This window comes from Crocuta crocuta, unplaced genomic scaffold (genome assembly GCF_008692635.1).
Source record: "Crocuta crocuta isolate KB4526 unplaced genomic scaffold, BGI_CrCroc_1.0 scaffold118, whole genome shotgun sequence".
NCBI classification, from domain to species: domain Eukaryota; kingdom Metazoa; phylum Chordata; class Mammalia; order Carnivora; family Hyaenidae; genus Crocuta; species Crocuta crocuta.
In genome coordinates this window covers 5557942-5583925 of record NW_027551558.1, presented here as the reverse complement: position 1 = coordinate 5583925, position 25984 = coordinate 5557942, and the positions used below count along the sequence as shown (strand labels likewise).

The following is a 25984-nucleotide window of genomic DNA, read 5'->3' as shown; positions in this document are numbered from 1 at the left end:
GAACCCCGCCGGCCCGCCCCTCCCGCAGGCCCCGCCCCACTTCCGGTCGATTCACCCCGCCCACCCGGATATTCTCCTTGCCTTCGCTCCACCAGCTTCGCTTTCTCTCAGCGCTGTCTCTCAGCCCTTCTGCGGTCTCGCTTCTCCGACGTGTTTTGTTTGCGACGGTGTCGTGTAAAAGCGCGCTTTACGGCCGTGGGGACGGGGCGAGCCGGCGCCAAGGCCACTCCGGCCGGGAAGCAGGGCGGGCGGTTGAGGTTGATGCCCGGCGGCGGGGTGAGCGCGGCGTCTGGCCGGCTTCTCACTGCCGCGGAGCAGAGGGGTTCCCGGGAAGCGGTGGGGTCGGCGTCCAGGAGCGGCCCGGGNAAGCGGAGCAGGCGGCCCCGGGCCGGGCAGTGGAGGCCCCGGGGGGCCCGCGGGCAGGATGAGCCTGACTCCAAAGGAGCTCTCGAGCCTGCTGAGCATCATCTCGGAGGAAGCGGGCGGCGGCAGCACCTTCGAGGGCCTGTCCACCGCCTTCCACCACTACTTCAGCAAGGCCGACCACTTCCGCTTGGGCTCGGTGCTGGTCATGCTGCTGCAGCAGCCGGACCTACTGCCTAGCGCGGCGCAACGCCTCACCGCGCTCTACCTGCTCTGGGAGATGTACCGCACCGAGCCGCTCGCCGCCAACCCTTTCGCCGCCAGCTTCGCCCACCTGCTCAACCCCGCGCCGCCCGCTCGCGGCGGCCAGGAGCCTGACAGGCCGCCCCTCTCAGGTACGCCAGGGCAGCCCGTCCCTTCCGACGCCAGATGTGCGCTGTGGATAGATTGGGAACTTTCCACTTATCCTTGTGCGAGCTCATCCGCAAGTGAAATTGTCTCCTTTTGAAATTCCCCCCCCCCCGTCCCCAACTGTGGAGAAGTGATAGCTTAATTACGGATTCAGGGCACCACGAATTATTCCCCTCAACTGTACGAGGCCATGGAATCAGGCTGCTGAGTGGGGCTTGACAATTTGAGCAACCGAGTCGCACTTCGTTCTTGTTAAGCCCCTTTGAGATGTGTGACGTAACTAATGACACTCTACTCCTGCGTTAAGTGTCAGTCAAGTAAATAGAAGTTGTTGAGAACCCGAGGAAGTTGCGAGGCAGAAATAGACATTTAGCCGTGTTTAAGGACTTTGCACCTTCGTTGGTTTGTTGGGTGTCCCTGGATAATGTGATGGGGGCAGAGAATAAAAGGTAGTCTCAAATCTACGGCCTAAGTTAGAAAACGCGTGATTACTGGACGTTCTGTAAAATGTGTATTTGTGCGACATTGGCGAGATCAGATCGGTGGGTTTCATTCGAGGCTGCCTTTTTAACGGAGAGATGCTTTGTGAGACTTGACTTTGGGAGAAGACTCAGCCAAGAAAGAAGGGCACAGAGGGCATGGTGATTAGTGATGAGGGTCCTGGTAGACGAAGAACAAGACCAGTGTACTGGAGGGAAACAGTTTGGTTTTACAGTACTCAACCTGTGGGGAAATGAGCAAAACACTGCCTCGGTAGGGGCCACTACATGGGGACTTAAAAGGTGAAGGCAGTGGATTTTGAAGTAATACCATGAAGTTTTTCATGACATACGTTGCAGGCTGCTTGGTGTTCATGCTTGGCATCCCCTTTGGATCTAAACCATCTTCTAGTTGGTTTCCTACAGTTCTCTTATGTAAGAGGGGCATATTTGTGTTGGATAAAATGCCCTTAGAGTACTAGTACTGAACTGTGCTTTCAGGGAGTTTAAGAATGCCCAGAAAGTAATGGAACATAATTATGGGTTGTCAAAACCCACCATGCTAAGGGACCCTTAGCAGAGAATGGGGACATTGTGAGGTTTTACTCAGAGAGCCCTTTGAATTCTGAAGGCCAGGTTAGGCAAAGGAAGGAGTTGTTATGTCATTCTTAAATGTAGGGAGCGTAAACCTAGATGTAGACCATAGACTGCATTATTTTTATTAAAGCAGAGATGGTGCTTAAATAGACAAGAGGGAATATCAGCGCCAAGGCTTATATTGTATGTCTAGTGTGAACACCTGATGGAGATATTTTTAAAGTTTTTTAGATGATTCTGATGCAGAGCTAGGGTTGAGAATGTATCTAGACGTAAATAAGATGGTTTCTCTTCACTCAAGCTTGCAAGTCTGGTTGGGGAGACGTAGATGTAGTCATAACCAGTATAGTAAGAGTTGTACTAGATGTCACATACAAAATGTGTGGTAGCACAGAGGAACAACTACCTGTGTGGCTGGAGAGGTTCTCAGAGGGAGGGATGTTTTGTTTTTGCTGGATGGTTATTAGAGATGGGGTAGGGGGTGTGTGAGGGAAGGTGTGGCCCTGTACAGTATTCTTAAAGAGCTGGATATATCGGATGTTTTGAAATCAGGACTCCTAGAACCTGAAAGATTTTGTGCAACTAGAGTGTAGGATATGTGGGTTAGAGGGGAGTTCAAGGGATGATATTTGGAAAGTAGGTTAGAACTAGATTATGAAGGGACTTAAAATGGTGCAGAAGTTTGGGTTTAATCCTGTGTAAACAGGTTAAGTATTGTGAGCAGATTTGTACCTAGAAATATGACTAAGTCATAAGTGGGAATGTGAACTGTGGGTGATGGGTAGGCAGGAGTCAAAACTGGGAGCTGGGGAATTTAGGAAGGCTGTCTTGTAGTTCAGGCAAGAGGAGAGGAGGGAGCAGTGTCTGGCGACAGTGCCCCTGGGGATGGTTGAGGCTTGGTGAGCCGTGGGTGTGGGAGAAAAGGCAGTCAGCACTGTGGGAATTTGGTGGCTTCACTGCGTATTGAAGCAGGTGTGAGAAGTGTATTTGCTCCGCTAATGATGTTTCCTGGTCTCTTCAACTTGTACAATTGGTTGCAGTAGTACAGAAGAAAAGCATTTCTTTTTTTTTTTAAGCTTATTTATTTTGAGGGTCACCTAGGTGGCTCATTCAGTTGAGTATGTAACTTTGGCTCAGGTCATGATCTCACAGTTTGTGGGTTTGAGCCCTGACTTGGGCTCTGGGCTGACAGCCGGGAGCCGGGAACCTGCTTTGGATTCTGTGTCTTCCTCTCGCTCTCTGTCCCTTCCCTGCTCCTGCTCTGTCTCTCTCTCAAAAAATAAACATTAAAAAAAAACTTATTAGAGCACAAGCATGGGAGGGGAAGAGAGAGAGATCCCACGAACCAGGAGATCAAAACCTGACTGAGCCATCCAGGCGCTCCAAGAAGAAGCGTTTCTGAGCACTGTAGCTTTTTTATTTACTTGCATGTGTAAGGTTTAGCCTTTGCATGTTGGAAACCTAGTTAGACCCAAAGTTTCCTTGATATTGCCACAAATAGAATTTCAAATGACATATTTAATTACATTTTCATAAATGTATATATTTGGTTAACTGAAACTTAATTTTAATTTTGTTTTAAAAAGTATGTGAATGGAAATGGCAAGTAGGCAATGCTACTTTTACCAGAGTCAAGTTAAGTTTAAAAAATAACCATTGGAGAAATTGTTGTACATTTTTGTTCACAGGATTTTTACCTCCTATAACTCCACCAGAAAAGTTTTTTCTTTCCCAGCTGATGCTGGCACCCCCAAGGGAACTCTTCAAAAAAACACCTCGACAGATCGCATTGATGGATGTTGGAAACATGGGCCAGTCTGTGGACATTAGTGGGCTTCAGTTAGCCTTGGCTGGTAAGGAGGAATCGGTGGTTTGGGGACTCTCGTGTGGTAGGTAGCACAAGGCTGCCTTTTTTTTTTTTTTTTTTTTTTTTAAGCTTCTCCACTTAAAATGAAGGTCTTTGTAACCTAAAAGCTTAGTAACTTCTTTGAAAAACAGCTTCAGTATTGGATCCTTGCTAATATGGCATAGAAATTCACTCTGAGTTTTTAGTTGAATTGATTTCTTTTCCAGTTTAAGAAGAATGCCAGATAAAATTTAGTCTGTTTAAAAATTTTTTCCTGATGTCAAATGATCTACAGATTCAGTGCGATTTCTCTTAAAATCCTAACAACGTGTTTTGCAGATATAGAAAAACCTATCATAAAATTCATATGGAATCCCATGGAACCCCGAATAGTCAAAACAATGTCTCTTGGTACCTGTTGAAAATCATTTGATGATGTATGGAAAGGTTTATTTCTGGGCTCTCTCTAATTGCTTTGTCTGTCTGTATTCTACTTCCATACTTCTGATTACAGTAGCTTTGTAGTAAGTTTTGGTATCAGGACATGTGAAACCTCCACTGTGTCCTGTTTCAAGATTGTTTGGGCACCTTCTGTGTTATACATATAAACAAGTGAATGGGTTCTCTTGTAGCAAAAGCATGTTGTGATAGAAAATAGGGGAACTTTCTTGATCCTGGATGGTCAGAGTGTCTCTGAGTAGGGAAGGTTAGAAGTGGTACCTTTTGCTTAACTGCTCTGAGCAAAAATGGATGAGTGGGCCTTAACCACTTGAGAGAGATTCATTAGGGAAATTTTTTTTTTTTTTTTAATGTTTCTTATTTCTAGGAGAGAGAGAGAGACAGCATGAGCAGGGGAGGGTAAGAGAGAGAGGGAGTCACAGACTCTGAAACAGGCTCCAGGCTCTGAGCTGGCAGTCAGCACAGAGCCCGACGCGGGGCTCAAACCCACGAACCGTGAGATCATGACCCAAGCGAAAGTCGGATGCTTAACCGACTTAGCCACCCAGGCGCCCCTCATTAGGGAAATTCTAATATATAGGCAAATTTTTGAATCCCTGATGTTGTGATTAAGTGAGCAGCAGTATTAATTTTGACTGTTTCCCATCCTTCTTAGATTTAATGCATCTGTGACATTTGTTTGGTTAACATAAGGTGGCATTGTTCAATAAACTACTTTTTCCTGGGAGTATTCTGAACCTCAAACCTCACTTTTTAATTCCTGGGTATCAACAGTATAACAGTGGTTACTTTCTGAAACCAAGAGAAATCTTTTTAAGACTTTTTAAGATTGAACACAGAAATACTTATTGGTCATTAGTGCTAGATACAATCTGTTCACAGGAACAAAATATGATAATTTTAAAAAGATAACATGAAGCTGGGTACAGAGGTGATAGGCAATTTTAGTCACCTTACCTTCAGAAAGGATATGTTTTCTGAGGGTTCTAGTTTTGTTTTTAATCAAGTGAGAATATGATTTCCCTTGCAACTTAGGATGACTTTAGTTTGTGAGAAAAAAAATTTTTTAATATTTATTTAATTTTTGAGAGACAGAGTGTGAACAGGGGAGGGGCAGAGAGAGAGGGAGACACAGAATCCAAAACAGCCTGCAGGCTCTGAGCCAGCTGTCAGCACAGAGCCCGACGTGGGGCTTGAACCCACACACTGTGAGATTGTGACCTGAGCTGAAGTCGGTTGCCCAACTGACTGAGCCACCCAGGTGCCCTAGTTTGTGAGAAAATTTTAAAGGATATCAAGCCCAGAAAAGAATATGTTAGTCCTGAGAATATTTTGGCACAGTGGCTAAGCTTGCTATCCCCTAACCAGATTGAAGATGTCCAAATCCATTCATTTTTACAAGTACCAAAAAAAAAAAAAAAAAAAAAAAAGCAATGCACTTCTCTTTTCTGGAGCTGGCTACACACAGATGATCTTTGCAGAGGCCCTCAGTTCATAGGTCTTAGGGTAGTGTTCATGGACCAGAGGTATATTTATGGAGGATGCCTTTGATTTTTTTTTTTTTTTTTAAACTTCAAATAAGCAGACAAGTTAAACCGAAGTAACTGTAAGGGGCACTTTTACCCTGTTAACAGTGTCAGTATTCATTTTAGAGGTTTTATTAAAATTCCTGACAACCCACACTTACTAGTTTACCACACAATGTGCCAATTTAAACATTTTCCCTACATTTCGGTATGTTAATTTTTCGTGCTTTAACAATCTGAGATAAGAAAATGGCATCTCAGGATAGTTAGCATTTTCCCTTAAATGAATGAGTTGAACATGTTGTTACAGATCTAAGGCATCTTTCATGTCTCGCCATTTTTCCATTGGGTTGATGGTCTTCTATTAACAGTAGTAGCTCTTTAAGGAATTAGGACTTTAGTTCTGTGTTTTCAAAATTACAAAATCTGAAATATGTAATTTCATAAAACCTGCATGCACATTTTAAGGAATTATAAAGTGACCCTGGAGCAGCCATTATCTAGGTTAAGAAATGGAATCGTTTCAGGACTTTGAGGCTCCCTGTGTGCTTCTCTTACTAGCTGCTCCCTTCCTTCTCCATTACTAACCTGACTTTTGCGGTAATCATTCATGATTTACTTTATAGCCCTCCCCCCTGTGCATGCCTATAGTTTAACTTCAGATGATCTTAAACTTGACGTGTATGTGGAATCATACAGTGTTCTTTTGGGTGTTGGTGTAAGATGAATCCATGTTGATGACATATAATCAGTGGTTTCTTTATCCATTTTACTATTGGTGGATGTAATGTTGCTATGAACATTTTGGTACATTCTCCTAGTGTAAATAGGAAAGTGTTTCCTCTAGCAGGAAAGATAAGCACATGTAAAACTTGACTAGCTAAAGGCAGATTATTGTCCAGAGTTGCTGTGCCATGTTTCATTCCCATTAGCAGTGTGCAAGTTACCTGACATTGTCTACATCTGATAATTTCAGGCTTGTTAGTTTTTGCTAATCTGGAGGGTATGTACTAGTATCTTGGGTTTTGACTGATTTCCCCACTCCTGTTCCCGATGGGATTGAATATCTTTTCAGATGTTTATTGGCCATTAAAGCCCTTTTATTTATTTCCTTTTTAAGTTTTTTTAATGCTTATTTATTTTTGAGACACAGAGCATGGTGGGGGGGTTGCTGCAGAGAAAGAGGGAGACACAGAATCCGAAGCAGGCTCCAGGCTCTGAGCTGTCGGCACAGAGCCCGATGCAGGGCTCAAACTCACGAACCATGAGATCATGACCTGACTTCGTGAAATCATGACCTGAGCTGAAGTCGGATGCTAAACCAAGTGAGCCACCCAGGCGCCCCTTTTAAATAAAATGTTTGAAGTCAGCCCATTATTTCTTTTTTAAAACATTGATTTGTAGTTTTTTGCTTTTTTTTTTTTTTAAAAAAGAAATTATAGTTGACCTACAATATTACATTGGTTTCAGGTGTACAACATGGCAATTTTAAGTTTTGCACATTTATTCAGTGCTCATCATGTTAGAGGTAGTTACCATCTGTTAACATACAGTTATCGTATTACTGACAGTATAACCTCTGCTGTACTTTTCATTCCGTGATTTATTTGTAACTGGAAGTTAGTACCTCTTTATCCCCTTGTTTTGCCCATCCTCCTCCTTCCCTCCCCTCTGGCAGCCACCAGTTCTCGGTCTTTAGGAGTCTGTTTCTGTTTTTTAAGTTTGTTTTATATTTTTAGATTATACATATCAGTAAAATCATATGGTATTTATGTGTCTGCCTTATTTCATGCAGCTTAATACCTTCTAGGTCTGTCAATTTCACAAATGGCAAGATTTCACTCTTTTTTAATATTCCTCTTCACAATTCTCCGTTGTGTATATATATATATATATATACCACATCTCCTTTATCCATTCATCTATTGATGGACACTTAGGTTGCTTCCATGTCTTGCATTATAAACAATGCTGCAATAAACATAAGTGTGCATGTGTCTTTTTGAACTAGTGTTTGTTTTCTTTGTGTAAATATCCATAAGTAGAATTACTGGGTCCTATGGTACTTCTGTTTTTAGTTTTTGAGGAACCTCCATACTGTTTTCCAGACAGGCTGCACCAGTTTACATTTTCACAGTGAACGAGGGTTTCCTTTTCTCCACATCCTCACCAACACTTGCTGTTTGTGTGTTTTTTATTTATTTATTTTTTAAAAAATAGTTTATTGTCAAGTTGGTTTCCATATAACACCCAGTGCTCATCCCCACAAGTGCCCTCCTCCATGCCCATCACCCCCATCAGTTTTCAGTTTGTTCTCAGCATTCAAGAGTCTCTCATGGTTTGCCTCCCTCCCTCTCCCCAACTATTTTCCCCTTCTTCTCCCCCATGGTCCTCCGTTAAGTTCCTCCTAATCCTCCTATACGTGCAGACATAATGGTATTTGTCCTTCTCTGCCTGACTTATTTCGCTCTTGCTGTTTGTTTTTGATACTAGCTGACTTCTGACTGATGTGAGGTGATACCCACTATGGTTTTGATTTGCATTTCTGTGATGATCAGTAATGCTGAACATCTTTTCATGTGTCTGTTGGTCATCTATGTATCTTCGTGGAAAAATGCCTGCTCTGGTCTTCTGCTCATTTTAAAATCTGATTATTTTGCGGGTTTTTTGGGTGTTGTAGTACTTTATTTATTTTGGATATTAACCCCTTATCAGATACATCATTTGCAAATAGGTTCTCCTAGTAGGTTGCCTTTATGTTTTATTTATGCTTTGCTGTACTAAAGCTCTTATTTTGATGTAGCCCCAGTTGTTTGTTGTTTTTGCTTGTTTCCCTTGCCTGGAGAGACCTATCTATAAATAACTTGCTAAGGCCAATGTCCGAGAGTTTAATGCCTATGTTTTATTTTAGAAGTTATATGGTTTCAAGTCTTATGTTTAGGTCTCTTACCCACTTTGAGTTTATTTTTGTGTACGGTGTAAGAAAGTGGTCTAGTTTCATTCTTTTGCATGTAGTTTTCTCAGCACTATTTATTGAAGAAAGGGTCTTTCCCCCCAGTTGTATATTCTTGCCTCCTTTCTTGTAGATTAATTGGCCATATAAGCATGTGCTTATTTCTGGGCATTCTATTCTGTTCATTGATCTGTGTGTCTGTTTTTAACCCAGTACTATACTATTTTGATTACTATAGTTTTGTTGTTAGTTTGAAATCCAAGAGCATGATGCTTCCAGCCTTCTTGTTCTTTCAAAAGATTGCTTTGGCTATTTGGGGATCTTTTGTGGTTCCATACAAATTTTAGAATTATTTGTTCTAGTTCTGTGAAAAATGCTATTGGTATTTTAATAGGGATTGCACTGAATCTGTAGATTGGGTAGCATGGACATTTTAATAATACTTGTTCCTCGCAGCCATGAGCCTGGAATGTCTTTCCATTTCTTTGTGTCATCTTCACTTTCTTTCATTAGTGCTTTAAAGTTTTCAGAGTGCAGGTCTTTTACCTCTTTGCTTAGATTTGCTCCTAGTTATCTTACTGTTTTTGGTGCAACTGTAAATGGGGATCGTTTTCTTGATTTCTCTTTCCACTACTTTGTTACTAATGTATGGAAATGCAACAGATTTTCTGCACATTGATTTCATATCCTGTGATTTTCGTGAGTTTATCAGTTGGAGCAGTTTTTCAGTGGGAGTCTTTTGGGTTTTCTATATGTTAGTATCATGTTATCTGCAAATAGTGAGAGTTTTACTTCTTTTTTACCAGACTTTTTTTGTCTGACTGCTGTGGCTAGGGCTTCCAGTACTGTGTTGAATAAAAGTGGTGAGAGTGGACATGCCTGTCTTGTTCCTGACTTAGGAGGAAAGCTTTCATCTTTTCATCATTAAGTATGATGTTAGCTGTGAGTCTGTCGTATATAGCCTTTATTATGCTGAGATTTGTTCCCTGTATACCCATTAAGGTTTTTAATCATGAATGGATGTTGAATTTTGTCAAATGCTTTTTCTGCATGTATTGAGATAACCGTATCAGTTTTATCTCTCATTTTGTTAATGTGTTTTGTTCTGATCTTTATTATTTACTTCCTTCTGCTGGTTTTAGGTTTTGCTCTTCTTTTTCTAGTTCCTAAGGGTGTAAAGTTAGGTTGTTTGAGATTTTTCTTGCTTTTGAGGTGGACCTCTACTACTATAAACTTCCTCCTTGGAGCTGCTTTTGCTGCATCCCAAAAGTTTTGAACTCTTGTGTTTTCATTTTCATTTGTTTCCATGTGCTTCTTTATTTCCTGGTTGGCCCATTCTTTGCTTAGTCTCATGTTATTTAACCTCCATGTATTTGTGGTCTTTCCAGTTTTTTTCTTGGGGTTGATTTCTAGTTCTATAGCATTGTGTCAGAAAAGATGCATGGTATGACTTTGATCTTTCTGAATTTGCTGAGGCTTGTTTTGTGGGCTAATATGTGATCTGTTCTGGAGAACGTTCTATGTGCACTTGAATGTGTATTCTGCTGTTTTAGAATGGAGTGTTCCAAATATATCTGTTAAGTACATCTGGTCCAGTGTGTCATTCAAAGCCAGTATTTCCTTATTGATTTTTTTGTTAGATGATCTGTCCACTGATGTGAGTAGGCTGTTAAAGTTCCCTACTATTATGTACTGCTGTCAGTTTCTTCCTTATATATTTGGGTGTTTCTATGTTGTGTGCATAAATATGCACAATTGTTACATCTTGTTTGGTTGTCCCTTTTATGATTATATAATGTCTTTATATAATCTTGTATAATGCCCTGTTACAGTCTTTGTTTTAAAGTCTAGTTTGTCCTGGGACACCAGGGTGGCTTAGTTGGTTAAGCGTCCAACTTAAGCTCAGGTCACGATCTTGCAGTCCATGAGCTCAAGCCCCAGCCCTGTGTTGGGCTCTGTGCTTAACACCTCAGGGCCTTGGAGCCTGCTTTGGATTTTGTGTCCCCCTCTCTCTTTGCCCCTTCCCCACTTATGTTCTGTCTCGCTTTCAAAAATAAACATTTAAAAAATTTTATAAAGTCTAGTTCATCCTGTATAAGTATTGCTACCCTCTCCCCCACCCATCCATGTGCATGGAATATCTTTTTCCATACCATCACTTTCAGTCTGTGTCCTTGGGTCTGATGTCTGACGTGTCTCTTGTAGGAAGTATACAAATGGGTCTTGTTTTTTAATCCATCCAGTGACTGTCTTTTGACTTAAAAGTAAATGTACATTTAGTTCATTTAAAGTATTCACAGATAGGTACTTTTTGCCATCTTGTTAATTGTTTTCTAGTTGTTTTTGTAATTCTCTGTTCTTGCTCTCTTCCCTTGTGATTTGATCCCTTTATTTAGTGTTATGTTTGGATTCCTGTTTTTTATGTATCTGTTATAGGTTTTTGGTTGGTGATTAGTATGAACTTTATATATAATATTCTTAGTATAGGCCAGTCTAAACTAAATTGATGGTTGGTTGAACACATTATGAAAGCACTATACTTTTACTCCCCCACCTCACCCCTGGCTCCTAATTTTATGTATCATATTTTTACATCTTTTTATTTTGTGCCCCTTATCTAATTATTGTAGATATAACTGATTTACTACTTGTTTTTTAGCCTTCATACTAGCTTTATAAGTGATCTGCTACCTTTAGTATGCATTCATCTTTACCAGTGGAGTTTTTTCTTTTCATAATTTTATTCTAACTATGGCTTTTGCTTTTTCATTTATAGAAGTTCCTTTAACAGTTGTTGTAAGGCTAGTTTAGTGGTGATAACTTTAACTTTTGTTTGTCTGGGAAACTATCTGTCCTTCAATTCTGAGTGATACCCTTGCTGGGGCAAGTTGTAGGGTTTTCCCAGCACTCTGAATATCATGCCACTTCCTTCTAGCCTGCAGTTTCTGCTGAAAGAACATCTGATAGCCTTTTGGGGGTTTCCTTGTAACTATGTGCTTTTCTCTTGCTGCTTTTAAGATTCTCTTTTATCTTTTAATTTTTGACATTTTAATTACGGGTCCCAATACGGACCTTCTTGGGTTCATCTTGTGTAGGGTTCTCTGTGCATCTTAGACTTGGCTGGTTGTTTCCTTCCCCAGGTTAGGGAGGTTTTCAGCAATGATTTCTTCAGATGAGTTTTCTTCCCCTTTTTCTCTTCTCCTTATGGGACCCTCTATAATGCAAGTGTTATGCTTGATATTGTCATAGAAGTTCTTTAACTTATCCTCATTATTACTGGGTTTTTTTTGCTGTTGCGCTTGGGTGTGTTCCATCACCGTCTTGCAGATTGCTGATCCTTTCTTCTGCCTCTGCTGTTTGTTCTCATTTCAGTTATTCTCAGTTCTGAGTTTATCCACTTTTCTCTCAGGTCCAGTGTGAGCATCTTTATGACCATTTCCTGAACTCTTCATCAGGTAGATTGCTTATGTTTCCTTTAGTTTTCTGAGGTTCAGAACATACTCCTGTCTCATTTTGTCTAACTCTGTGTTTGTTTCTATATATTAGGTATGTCACTTACATCTTTTGGACTTGAAAGTAGTGGCATTATGTAGAAAATGGCCCGTGGAGCTCAATAGTTTAATATCCCCTGATCACCTGTCTGGCACTATGGATATCCCCTGTATGGGCTGTACGTACCCTCCTGTTGTGACTGGTCTGCAGCGGATGGGGTGCTCTGGTGGGTGTGAACGGCCCCCAGCACCACTGGCTGAGAGCCTGGCTGTAGCTGCTGCTGGCTTGTTCGTGGGTGTTGTAGCTCCTGGCTGATTTGTATTTGGGGGGTGGGGTGTATATTCTGAATCTAGCCCTATGTTCATTATGTGTTGCAGACAGCTTTTCCCAGTTTGTTATTTCTTCACTCTCCTTGTGGTGCCCCCAATTTAAAAATGTCTCCTATTTTACCATTTTTCAGAACGCCAGTCTGAATTGCCAACCCAAAGTAAGGCTAGCTTCCCTAGTATTCTCAGTGACCCAGACCCAGATTCTTCTAATTCTGGATTTGACAGCTCGGTTGCCTCTCAGATCACAGAAGCTTTAGTCAGTGGACCAAAGCCACCTATTGAAAGTAGGTATATTACTTTTTTGTTCTTGGTTTTATTTTATCAGCATCCTGAGACTTTTGGTTTTCTAAAATATGGTGTTAATTTTTTTGCTGCTTATACTTGAATTCAGTGAGAAACCTAGTTATAGTGTCTTATAGAACATAGTAGAGATGGTCTATGTTCTTCTTTAATAAAATTACATGCCAAGTGTTTTATTATCAGCATTCCTGATATAAATTATGATTTTACTGAAATGAATCTTCTGTAATGTATTAAATTTTATAGCTCTTCATTAATCTTATCAGTATCATAATCTTTTCCATTGTAAAATTCTGCTGATCTTATAGTTCTTAGTTTAATTCAAAGAAAACACCTACTGAACTTGAAATAACACAGCTGCATCTTTTGGTTTCAGGCTTCTATGTGGTTTTAATGATGAAGGCATGCTTTATCCTTAGGGATAAGGAAATGTTCTCCAAATTACAGTGTCACCATGAGTTTAAAACTTAAGAGAATTTAATGCCATTAATAGATCTTTGGCATAAATGGGTTTAATATTTTAAGTCTAAGCTGAACACAAAAGTGTGCCTAAAAGGCCCAAGGCACATACTGGTTTTCATTTAATATTTGCTTAGGTATGACTTTGTGTTGCATAAGCTACCAGAAAGGTATGTGAAAAGCAAATCAGATACATTTGTACTAAACATATGTACCTCACGGGAATGTTTTCATTATAACATAAGTAGTGCTTCTCATCGAGTGTTTAAAGTTTTCTTTTTATAAGTGGTCTGAACAGAGATATGATGTTAGTCCTGCTAGATGGAAGATGCTAGATTAAGTGAACAGAGAGTATAGTTTAAGATAAACTGGTGATTCTTGAGATAAACTATTCTCAAATTTGGCAGGGGCTAGGACCCATGATCAGAAAAAGCCATCTTAAGCCCAGAGTATTAGGAAATTTGTTCAGCAAAAATCCCCACTAGCATTTATTTTTGTGGGTTTGTAACTTAGGGTTCAGTCTTGTTTCATAAAACAGTTGGAGTGCTGAGTCACTGCATTTTCCTATTGTTCTTTTACGGTTTTATGAAAATGAATATGGGATTTGTGAATTCAGGAGATTATGAAAGTCTCTGGATTCATTTGGGAATGTCAAGGCAGCTGTACCTTTTTGTTTCCTGCCATTTCATATCCACATAATTTGCCACCTCAAGGTTAGAAGACGCAAAGAAAAAACCAGCACAAATAATAGTGGTCTGTGAATAAAATAATTAATGGGGCTCATGGGTGGCGCAGTTAGTTAAAAGTGTCCCGACTGTTGATCTCAGCTCAGGTCTTGATCTCAGGGTTGTGAGTTCAAGCCCCACATTGGGCTCTGCACTGGGCGGGAAGCCTACTTAAAAAAAAAATATAGCAGTTAACTAAGAATAGGAAGAGTGAGATTAAATAGCATTTCATTTTTCCCATCAGAACTCTTACCAGTATGTGAAGCTGTGTCATTTTGCTTCTGAGTGGTGATCATGCTTGAATTAAAAATCGTCAGATCACGGTAATGCCTTTGCCTCTCTTGAAGAATAGATTTGGTCTCTGGCATAATAATGTTGTATCAGTATTTCATTTTGTTGGTATCCTGAATAAAACCCTGACTTTTTGTATCATCTCTGCTTTGGATTTTGAAGTCTGTGAGTTTTATCATGTTATCTTTATACAGACGTGCATAGATGGTAGCTTACTGATAGAAGCAAACATTCCTACTCTCCTTATAGGCCATTTCCGGCCAGAGTTTATTCGTCCACCACCTCCACTCCACATTTGTGAGGATGAGCTGGCTTGGCTGAATCCAACAGAGCCTGACCATGCAATTCAATGGGACAAATCAATGTGTGTCAAGAATAGCACTGGTGTGGAGATCAAGCGAATAATGGCCAAAGCCTTCAAAAGCCCCTTATCTTCTCCTCAACAAACACAGGTATATATTTATTGTAGGTATTTTATTTTAATCCTTCACATGATAAATGACCAATAAAATGATCCTGCCCATAGAAGCCCAGTAGGAAGAGTGTTTTGGATCCAAGGAGTCTTGGATCTCTGGAGCTTTGTTCTGCTCTGGTGGAAAAAGAATGACGACTCAACATGTGTCACCACTTACTTGGGACCATTTTGAGTCTGGGAGAGGAAGGTTAGGATGGATCTCACATTTTTGGCACTTTGCATACATTGTTAGATTTGCTGGACAGTTGACTCTACTGAGGGTAAGCAAGATTAACATTTTATGGAGGAAGAAAAGGAGACCCAGGGAAGGTAAGCTAGCCACTGTCACACAGCTAGTTAGTGGTGGATTTGACATTGAGAGTAGCCCCTGCTATTCTTCGTGTAAGACTCCCCTGGGTGGGGAAAGGCAAGGATACCTGGTGGCTGGTTTCTGTTTTGTGAATGCTGTGAATCCAGCATTGCATACTTTCACAGTAGAACGTGTGAGGACATACTGACACTTCCAATCCGGTGTACCACTGAAAATGTTTCAGCCAAATAACAGCGGTTTGTAGTTCACTTTGTTTGCTAGGCCATCCTAAAACACAGCCCACTGTGGTATATGCAGACAGGGGAATGAGCATAGAGGATTTCTAAGAAAAACCACTTATTTGGATTGCGTCACGAGTAGGGCCTGAACTGTATGGCCCTGCACAGTGAGACACCGCGAAAGGGCAGTGGTCTCTTCCCGTCATGCTCTCTTCGAGTGTCTGTTCTCTGCCTGTGGCTGCACTCTTGTTTCCCATCTTCCCCAGTTCTCTGTGCTTTTCTGGAGAACTGGTTGGCAACTAGAGATTATTTTTGGTTTTAACAGAGGATAGGAAAAGCCTACAAAGGTGTTAAGGATTGTTACCGTTGTAATCCACGCAGTAGTCTATCCAATCAGACAACAGGGAGTCTGGTTTAATGCCCTGGAAAGGGACGACTAGCATTTTTTTTTTCACAGTCTTGAAGGAATCTGCATTTTAGTATCTTTACAGTTTAAATGTAAATCTAAAAATCAACACAGGATTGTAATGGGTTTGAGGGAAGAAATTTACGAAGTTGGTTCAAGGTAGATAATTTTATAGTTTGCTTTTGTAGGCGGGAAAGAGAATATTTGACTCAAGAACCTCTCTCTTTTTAAAAATTTGGTTCTATTTAGCTCCTGGGTGAATTGGAAAAAGATCCCAAACTCGTTTATCATATTGGCCTCACTCCAGCCAAACTTCCAGACTTAGTGGAAAACAACCCTCTAGTTGCTATAGAAATGCTGCTGAAGTTAATGCAGTCAAGCCAGATCACAGAGTATTTTTCGGTTCTGGTCAACATGGACATGTCTTTGCATTCAATGGAAGTTGTAAATCGGTAAGTTTTTATACTTGATCACGTGTGGGGGGGGGCGGGGAGAGGGGAGTGTAAATCTAGATCCTGATTAAATAAAATGGCCAGAAGGAAAAACTGGCAACAGATTTTAAGTTCGGGTTCCCCACCCCTTGAAATTGTACTAAAGACTGTGTCCTTTTAAGCTAATCTGCCAGTAAGAAAAAGCCAAGTAATCACAAGTATGTGTACAAGAGTGTTCTTTTTGGGGTGTGAGAGAGGAGCCATGAGGTTTTCAACTTTATTTGCTGTCACTGGCAAAACTGGCCAGCTGCTTGTTGAAAACACACTACTGCGTGTCTGTGTTCTCCTGTTCAGGCCTTTCCCTCCGGTGAAGACTCACTTCCTTCTGGGGCTGCTTCTGCTCCCGTCCTTGGACTGACCTCCCTCTCAGCGCCAGCTTCTTCCCCTTCGCTGTGTTCTTATAGCACTGTTTTCACCAGCTCTTTGGTATTTAGTCCAAGAACAACCACATCTTGTTATCATCAGTTGTATTCTTTCTAGAGAGTAATTTCAAGGACAAGGTCAGCTCCTTGTGCCCACCGCCCCCCATCTCAAGCAAACACCGCACTTTTCTCAGAGCACTGGTTCCTTGGTGCCTTATGGGAAAAGGTTCTGCAGTCAAAGTTTAGAATTCCTTTTGGAAACTCATACTGTATAGTTAGCATAGTACACCTTTATCCGAACATGGAATTCCCACCTTGTTTTCCTTAAAATATTCCACAGAATCCTTTGGGAAATACCAGCTTTCCTCTTGGAGACGCTAATGTGCCACCAGTGCCTTCTGTCACATTCCATCCGGGTCTCTACCCCTGTGTTCCTAAATGTCCCACACTGATCTCCGATCCCAGCTTTTTCCTCCCGTCATTCACTAGGTTACAAGGAATACTTCAAGTTTTCAGTTTTAGGCCACTTGACCTTTCAAGGCTTTTCCTATTTTTTTTCATTTACACTGCTTTTTGCAAACCCCTCATTTTAGCCTTTAATTATAGTGTACTATTGTTAAATTATACGTTCTTGGACATACCACCTTGCATAGCACTTATGTGTAATCGGGGTTTAATATATGTTACTTATTAGAGCTTGAAGACCCATTAACTACAAATTAGGATTCAACCAAGAACAGAGAAATGTGTTCAAAAACATGAGGAATCTTCATGTGTAATGCTAATAACAGACTTAAAAATGTGCCATTTATTAAATGGGGGTGGCTCAGGCTTATTTGCATAAGTATGTTTAAAAGTAGGTAACTGATCATATATCAGAAATTTTCACTAAATGACCAAAATGGGATTTTATATTTTATGGCTAATAATGTTTTTTTTAACAGTCCTAACTTTTTTTTAACTTTCTGAAACAGACTGACTACAGCTGTTGATCTACCTCCTGAATTTATTCACCTTTACATATCAAATTGCATCTCTACTTGTGAACAAATTAAGGATAAATATATGCAGGTAAGTAGCAGAAATTTTTGTAAATTTTATAAATACCTGCCAAGAAAATGGGTACACTGAAATTTGCTTTTTTCTCTTTTTCAGAATCGTTTGGTGCGTCTAGTGTGTGTCTTTCTCCAGTCCTTGATCCGCAACAAAATAATTAACGTGCAGGACTTGTTTATAGAAGTGCAGGCATTCTGTATTGAATTCAGTAGGATACGAGAAGCTGCTGGCCTTTTCCGATTGTTGAAGACCTTGGATACTGGAGAAACCCCTTCCGAGACCAAAATGTCAAAATAATACCTCATCAGAATCACCACATTCATTATTCAGCTGTATTGTGACTTAATTTTTAAACTCATAGAACCATGAGTGGATTGCTTGGGCTAATGCATATAAACCACTTTTTTCCTTTCCTGGATGACTTTTTCCTTGAGATGAATTTTTGGTAAGAACTTTGAAAAATGTGTCTATTTTGGTGTCTTGCTGTTGGTTAGGATTAGCAGTTATCCAAAAAAGGTTATTGTAAAAAAGTAGAGGAGGTCTTTAGCACTATAGAAGAAGGTGCCTGTTTTTGTTTAAAACACAAGTTACAGGCTACTGATAAATCAAGAATCCCAGTTTTAAGGTTCTAATATTAAAAGTATTTAATGAGTAAATGAAGACATTCTTAGGAATTTGTCATACTGCCCTTGAGAGGAAATCAATGGAGTGTTTTTGAATCAAATGGCAAACAGAAGTTTGGTCCTTGAACCCATTTATGCATATAGCCCTTACTTTCTCATTAAGCACAGTCTGAAGCAAGAAAATGCTTCTAACTTTATCCTTTCTTGTCATGGTGACTTAATAGACAACAGAATACGTGCATTTCTTGGCCCTCTTAGAAACATGGAAACTCTTAGAAAACCTTTTTTGAGACTCTAATAGCTGGTGTAGTGTTCTGTTTTTTTCCTCTCAAGATGTTCATTAGTTCTTCAGTTCTTAGTCTAAGATAGTTATTTTCTTGTTTTAAGGAAAAATATTAGCCCATGCTTTGGGAGATAATATCACCACTGAGGAACTGTCACATAGTCTGTACCCTGCCGCCTATGCTGGGGCAGAGGACCTGTGTGAGACCCAGGAGGACAAGGTGGCTGGCGTCCTGTGGGCTGTTCTCCCTCATGTAACTTTGGACAAGAGTGCCTTATATTAAAGTTTTTTATGAACTGTATCATCTGATGTTTTTTGTTTTTTTTTTTAACTTGAAGAAACCATGAAAAATTACTCATTTACTGAGATACTTCCAAAGCCTGTTCGTTACAGGGAAATAATCTATTCAGCAGGAGTTCACCTTCCAATTTAATCCTTAGCAAAGGAGCAGTACTCCTACTAGATTTATACGAAATCTTAGGTCTTAGGTATTCTTATGAAAGTAAGGTATTTATAAACATATTTACTTAAAGGAAATAAGAACCCAAGCCAGTGTAGTAGAGGAATGCATTTAAAACATCCAAAATGATAATAACAGCCTCGATCTCCATATCTAAAAGTGGGCATCACTGTTACGTATTAGGTTTGGGAAAAGAAACAGTTCATTACTGAGATGCTTTCTGAAATGGCAAAGTGTGGACCACTGCTGGAAGGGCTCCAGGACCTACTGATTCTCTGGTAACACTGAGCGGCACTGGCCATCAGTACTGTGAACCCATGTCTGAGCAAAGCTTGGTTAACACGTACTTTCTCTATAAGGCACATCACAGACTTCATGTGCTGAGAACAGGAGATGACACTATGCTTGGGGGCCATTTTAAACGGTGAAATCACCAAGGTACAAAATTTTGGGAAAGACAACACTAAATCCACAGTGGAGAAGGGGACACTGTTGACACTTTGAGAGCTGAAACAAGAAGGCAGAACGTCCTCTTAAACCTCAACCAGAAGAGGGTCACGTGCCTCACAATTTTCACCGCACACTGTACGTGCTGCAAAGGACCTGGCCCAAATCACTGCCCATCCTGAAGTGGGGGTTACAGGTAAATTCAGTTGCTGAATTTACAAACGTGGACTCTGCAAATAAAGAGACTCACTACTGCTTATCGTCCCAAGATCACACTGTTGGCGTTTACTTGAAAGAGGAAAGACTTTCAAATCTAAAAAGTTCACAAAGAACAGCAGTAAATTACATTTAGGGAACATTTTACCAAAAAAAAAAAAAAAAAAAAAAAAGTGAGTCAGGTTAAGGTTTATAACACCAGCAAAAGATTCTTCATTAAACATTTTAAAAGAAGAAAGTTTACCTGAAATAAACGATAGTCCTGGGATTCAGTAACTGTAATCAGTTTTTAAGTGTAGTTCAATTTACTGCCATGTTAAAAACAACACCTCTTGAATTCTCTGGATTTTCTAGTTCCGGTTTCTAGTTGTACTATCTCCAAATCACCTGTTAAAAAGATAGCACTAAGTTACATCATAGAGTAGAAAGAAAAAATACTTCAAAAATAATCAGATCCTAAGATACGACTATGTCAAATAATTCTCTTTTAACAGTGTTTATACGTTTAAACAACTTTAAAGAAACAGTTATCACTCACCTTTCTCACAGAGTACACATTTTCCCAAAATTTTAAGTGGCGTCTACCACCTCTTACTATGTTTTGTAAAGATTGACATTCCTATGGAACATGATGGAGTATGTGCTCATTTTAAATAATATTCGTTTTAAATAATATTTTGAATGGTAGCACTTTAACATTTTCAGGATATCTGGAAAATTAACGCATATTTTTACATATTCTTTAAAATTCTTGCACACTCTACCTAGGTACAAAAACATTTTGTTGGTTTCACTTTATATCAGGTCTGTCTGTTCTTTTTATGCAATCACTATTGTTCTGATCAGGAAATCTATCCCTAAAATGCTTCCCCAAACACTTAAAATCCTGGGATCTGGTACCGAGGCACCCAAGCCCCCAGAAAGTGCTGGTGTTCTCAGGTTTCTCATTAGGCCAAAATATACAAGTTTATACCTCATCAAAAAGAATGGATTCAGTTACTGTGATGCATACACCTTTTTCAATTCACAACGTCTACTTTGCTATTAAAGGCAAATCTAGCTAAATGGCTGATTATGACGTTGTAGAGATTTCACTTTTATAACTAGAATTACACGTTAGCATTTTTTAAAGTGAAACGTTTGTGTTTTTAAAACTTCAAAAACTAAATTAACTGGGAAAGGCGTAGGTGGCTTTTCTAATTGGTTGTTGCATCACAGAAGCACAGCGTATGTTCTATACAAGACTCGCTTTGGTTCAGGCCAACATCCTGTGCTTTGTAAATCACAAATACAGTTTACGCTGAGCTCAAAGAAACTGCTTTTGACCAAACACATAATTACCTCAGGTTCTCGCTAGTAACATACACATACTGATGTAATCTCAGCCTTTACTGAGCAAATAAACTTCGATGTGCTCAAAAGAGCAGACTTGCCAATTAAGCTATTCTCTTGGGGAATCTGGTTACACTGGCTATTTAATCCAAGCGGGAACACAACGTGTTCTTGAAGGTCTATTACTGTTCCTGATTCTAGAAGCCTCTGATGCAGCAAGTATACTGCAGAGAAATATTTAGTACTCATTTAAGGTCTGATGTCTCTGATTCACTGATTATTTTTCCTTCTAAAAATACCAGTTCTCTTTGGGAAGAGAAGACCCCTCTGGGAAAGCCTGCCTGAGTGCAAAGCTTCAATCCTGAGGTTACTGAGGTCAGACCAGTGATTCGCTTCTGGAGATTTTTGTCATCGTGTGCCCCACAGAGAGCAAACTGCTGATGGGCACGCTGCAATTCGGCCTTTTATTGTCATCACTCCTCAGTGACTGCAAGAGACAAGCTCTTAGGAAAGGCTTTTTACATTCAGGACCCCCCAGACTTGAGCATGTGAGGAAACTTACCTGCCAAGGTGCCCCGTTTTTCTCTCTCTCCTCCTGGCCTTGGTGGTCTTCTGGTGGGAAACCCAGCAGCAGCACCCACTCGTGCGGGCAGCGGATGACAAGAGTGCTTCACGTTCACGGTCGAACTGCTTCTTTCACATGCTGCCTGGGACTTTCAAACTTTAAAAAAAAAACAAAAAAAACACCTGTTTCTACAGTATTTGTGAACAAATGGCTTTTATGACAACTGTTAGAGGGACTGTGATTACTGCCATAAATAATGTGACTAACCTTAAACCAAATCTCTCTGGTTTACTCTTTCTTCATTAAGTTCCCCTTATTCCGAGTAGCATTTTATGAATTTTATGTCTCAGCAAAAATTCTGCTAATATTTGACCCTTCTCTATCCTATTTATTTCTGCCTTTAAAAAAGCCTATCAGAGGAAGCTTTCAAATTGTTGCAGTTCTCTATTTTCTCTTGGTAATTCCTTTCTCTGCTATTAAAGACATGTTTCCAGGGCACCTCGGTGGCTCAGCTGGTTAAGCAACTTCGGCTCTGGTCAGGATCTCACTGCTCNAGGCTCTGTGCTGACAGCTCAGAGCCTGGAGCCTGCTTCGGAATCTGTGTCTCTGTGTCTCCCTCCCTCTCTCTGCCCCTCCCCCACCCATGTTCTATCCATCTCTCTCTCTCAAAAACATTAAAAAAATTTTTTTAAAGACATGTCTCTGGAGATGAGATCAGACCACTACAATTCTTCCCATCTCTTTGATTTATAGTTTAGTGTTCAAACTTTTGAATTAAGGAAAGCTCTATCTGATAGCTGCTAGTTAAGAAATCACACTTCTGTAATTATCAAAAAAAATTTAGCTAGATCTGTTATAGTATTCCTTTTAAAAGTCTGCTTCATTGGAGAATGGAAAGAATTATTAATTAAAGCATGTCTCCCAAGTATGTATCTTAAAACACAAAGAGCAAAAAGTCTACTTGGTACAGAACCAAGGACATAACTTTCCTATTTGTAATGACCACAAAGAGAATGGCTATAATGGAAACCTACTTTGAGGCTGTCAATGAGAGCTCAAAGTCAGTCAACTTTTCTACTTCAGTAGCTCCTCAAGTTGAATCTGGCCACAGAGTTTACTTCAGCAAAACTGTTTACTCACCAAATGTTTCGCTATGAATGGCTAGAATCCAAGTGCAACAAATAGTATGAAGAAGAAAAAAAAAGCTATACAAAACTTACATGCAGCTGTTAAGAATAAATTCCTTACATTTTTTTAAAACTCCAAATAGATCTTTATTTTACTCACAAAATAAAGATACACACAACCAGCTTAGAAGCAACGAAGGACAAGTTTCAAGTTAAAAAAAAATAACTCCCTCATCCTCAACTTCCACCTCCAAGAAGGGAGAGGAAAGCAGAGTGCGTTTTTACTTAATTCTATAAAATTTAAGAGTGCAGTCTCCAAAAGCTTTACATTCACCTGCCCCTTTCAACCTACAAGTAAGAACAGCCAAGATTAAAAAGGATAGATGGTAACACAAGGTCATGATCTTTAAATCAATCAGGAAAACTGGCTGCTTGTTTATTTTCAAACAGCAACAAAGTTCTCCATCTATCACTCTTGGTTGTCAAGATTATATTGTAGTTGGAAGCAGTACGGTCATCATGTATAAAAAAGTCTGCCTACTCTATTGTCCTTAAGGCAATGAAAAACTTAATTGCTCATGTGTGATAAAGGATCTTAGCTTTTCATTTGTAGAAAAAAATGGACAAATTTTCCTCTCCTTTAAAGTATCACAAGCAATTAGGGATTAAAAAGAGAAAACACAAATCGTAAAGTCATCTAGTGCTTTTCCTATAATTCCAAAGTCTATAAAATGACACAGAAGTTTGAGAAAGCTGTAGATTTCTCGAGCCTTTCCTCCAGGAAAACTTGTGATCAATTACTGAAGTGAATTATATAATTCTACTTCCGCTAGTCTAAATTCAGTAGCTCAGTCTAAAACCATCCTTGAGAAACAAAATTAATCCCATTCGTACAGTACCGTAGTAGCTAGTTTAGTATTCATAAACACCTCACCCCGCTGCCCCCTTTAGAGGGACTTCCTAGTGGTCTCCTCTGTAAGAGTCCAAAACAACATACTGTTTATCGTAAATGATATATTTTAGTAGATAAATATATTAAGACTAATCAAAACGTCTCTTTAAGAATAAAATATCTTAGCCCTTTGTATAACAAATCAGAACCTGAAAGGTAAAAGAATGTACATTATTTTCAAATATACAAACTATGTGAAGTAAAAAAAAAAAAAAAAAAAAGTCCTTTAATTGAAGCCAAAAAGCTCTGTCCATGATGCGGTCACCAGGATGTGCGCTAGGAGATGGGCCCTCCATGTTCAAGGTCGCTTCTGCCCGTTTCTACAATGAAGCAACAAAAGCCAAGGTTAGCCACTTGGCATATTCTAAACTTCAATTACAGAAAACTGTGACTCATTTGGAGACTATAATTTAACAAACAAATTACAAAACAATTTAAATAAAACCTACATGTAAAATTGGCAGCCCATTCCAGAGGGCAAGAAAAATATACAAACATCTTCCTCTCACACAATGTGAGAAGTTTTCTCCTATTAGCCTAACCAACGTTACTTTGATCAACGTGGTGCTATTAAACATGGGCACAGAGAGGTTTAACTATCTTGGAAAAGGAACTGGTGTTCAAAGCCAGGCAGACGGGTATTACTCGGAAGAGGAGCATAAAATAATTTCAGCACAGGTTTCTTACAAGTATAGAGTATTTCCTTAAATACAGAATCAAATACTTCAACTCTCCTCCAGTTGGAGCCAAGGTCAACTGGACAACAGAAGGAGTACTCACCAGGAAATACTCTCCAGCGAGTAGTTAAGTTCCACATTTTACTTCTAGTTGCTCCGAAGAGCCTAGTAAATGTTTTCTCAGCTTTAAGTGAAGCCACATTTTATTCTGGAAGTACTAGTGTCTCCTTAAAAGAATTGATTTCTCTGGGGTGCCTGGGTAGCTCAGTCAGTTACGCGTCCAACTCTGGGCCCAGGTCATGATCTCACAGTTCATGAGTTCAAGCCCTGTGTCAGGGTCTGCTTGGGATTTTCTCTCTCCCTTTTTCTCTGCCCCTTCCCTGTGCACATGCGTGTCCTGTCTCAAACTTTTTTTTTTTAAAGAATTGATTTCTCCAATTTAATATTTCTCAAATTATGTTGGTACAAGATAAGGTAGAAAGAACATGAACATTTAAATTTACCTGTCAATTTACTAGTGAACAAATGCTTGGAAATTAAAAATAAAAAAGGACAGAAAAAAAACCCTTCCCCATCATAAAGCAAGCACACACAAAAGGCAGGTGTGGGGAAAGGGCTCAGTTTCTTCAGAATGTGTCTAACATCCTGTTGTTCTATAACCTAGCTTCTTTTTCCACTTTTATTTCTATGCACTATTTCAAATGATTTTATCTTAGTTCTAAGAGGGGAGAGGAGATGCTGACAAACTGATGCATGACAGGTAACAGGAGTGCAGGAAAACGTGGGGACGTTTAGTCAGGGTAAGAGTCTTTACTGGCCTTTAACTATCTCAGGGAGGGTCAAGTACTAGTGAAAGGAAATTTTGTTTCTTTCTGGAGACTGATGGCAATGGCAAAAATGACGCTGGGCTCAATCGGATGGGATGGATTCTCAAGGTGGTTCAGTCCCAGCAGGCAGCCAGGGAGCTGGTTGGGAGAATGTCCTTTTTGCATTCCAGTGCTTGGATATGGGCTCTCCCCTTCTCTTCTGCAGGTGCCGCACTCTTCTTCCTTGGGTACCGGTTTAAAACCCAAGTTCTAGTATTTCTATTTATTTTTGCTTCATAACCCTGCATAAAACTGTTTCAGTCTGAGTACTGCTGATTTGGAAAGATATGCTTTCTCTTCCCGTATGGCAAAATTCAAAATCAGAAGCATCAACTCTTCCCAGTTAATTTCCTAAATGAATTAGATTATAATAAAAGTTTTCACTTCGCAGAATCATTTTTTTAGAAAAATGCAGAATAGTCCAGAAATTTTTTTAAATGAAAAAAGGTGAAAGAATTTGCCTTGGCAATATCAAAACATATTTAATTATTACTCACTAAATAATTATTATTCACTAAAATAATTATAATTCACTAAACATTGGGACAACAGGTTAAACATTTGGGAAAAAGAAAAAATAGGCTAAACCTTCCATTAAGCTATGTGGATTAAAGATTTAAAGGTAAAATACAAAACCACAAATATTAGCAAAATATGGGTTAATATATTTATAATCCTGAGATAAGGAAGACTTTCCAGGGGCGCCTGGGTGGCTTAGTCAGTTGGGCAGCCAACTTCGGCTCAGGTCATGATCTCATGGTTTGTGGGTTTGAGCCCCGCAGTGGGCTCTGTGCTGACAGCTAGCTCAGAGCCTGGAGCCTGCTTTAGATTCTATGTCTCCCTCTCTCTCTCTGACCCTCCTCTGCTCACACTGTCTCTCTTAGAAAT

The 25984-nt window shown here is 39.8% G+C and overlaps 2 protein-coding genes and 1 non-coding gene across 3 annotated transcripts in view; 1 reads left to right on the top strand and 2 right to left on the bottom strand.

Annotated features, from left to right (window-relative positions):
• The first annotated feature begins 111 nt into the window (after positions 1 to 111).
• Positions 112 to 18755, top strand: CNOT11 (CCR4-NOT transcription complex subunit 11). The gene is given in 8 exon segments (XM_077749375.1): positions 112 to 365; positions 367 to 758; positions 3539 to 3703; positions 12587 to 12739; positions 14480 to 14682; positions 15889 to 16091; positions 17467 to 17563; positions 17648 to 18755. Coding segments are annotated over 8 exon segments (1515 nt in total). The 5' UTR covers positions 112 to 261; the 3' UTR covers positions 17846 to 18755.
• Positions 13966 to 25984, bottom strand: part of RNF149 (ring finger protein 149) — a 49457-nt gene continuing 37438 nt past the window's right edge. Inside the window, exons 9-13 of the mRNA XM_077749189.1 lie at positions 22509 to 23873; positions 21472 to 21630; positions 19822 to 19964; positions 16450 to 16606; positions 13966 to 14300 (exon numbers count right to left, since the gene is read on the bottom strand). Coding sequence (XP_077605315.1) covers positions 23830 to 23873 — 44 coding nt within the window. The 3' untranslated portion in view covers positions 13966 to 14300; positions 16450 to 16606; positions 19822 to 19964; positions 21472 to 21630; positions 22509 to 23829. The remainder of the gene's footprint in view (positions 14301 to 16449; positions 16607 to 19821; positions 19965 to 21471; positions 21631 to 22508; positions 23874 to 25984) is intronic.
• On the bottom strand, positions 21279 to 21394 carry LOC144219378 (small nucleolar RNA SNORD89). Its single transcript, XR_013331391.1, has one exon. It is a non-coding gene; the product is annotated as a small nucleolar RNA SNORD89 (small nucleolar RNA).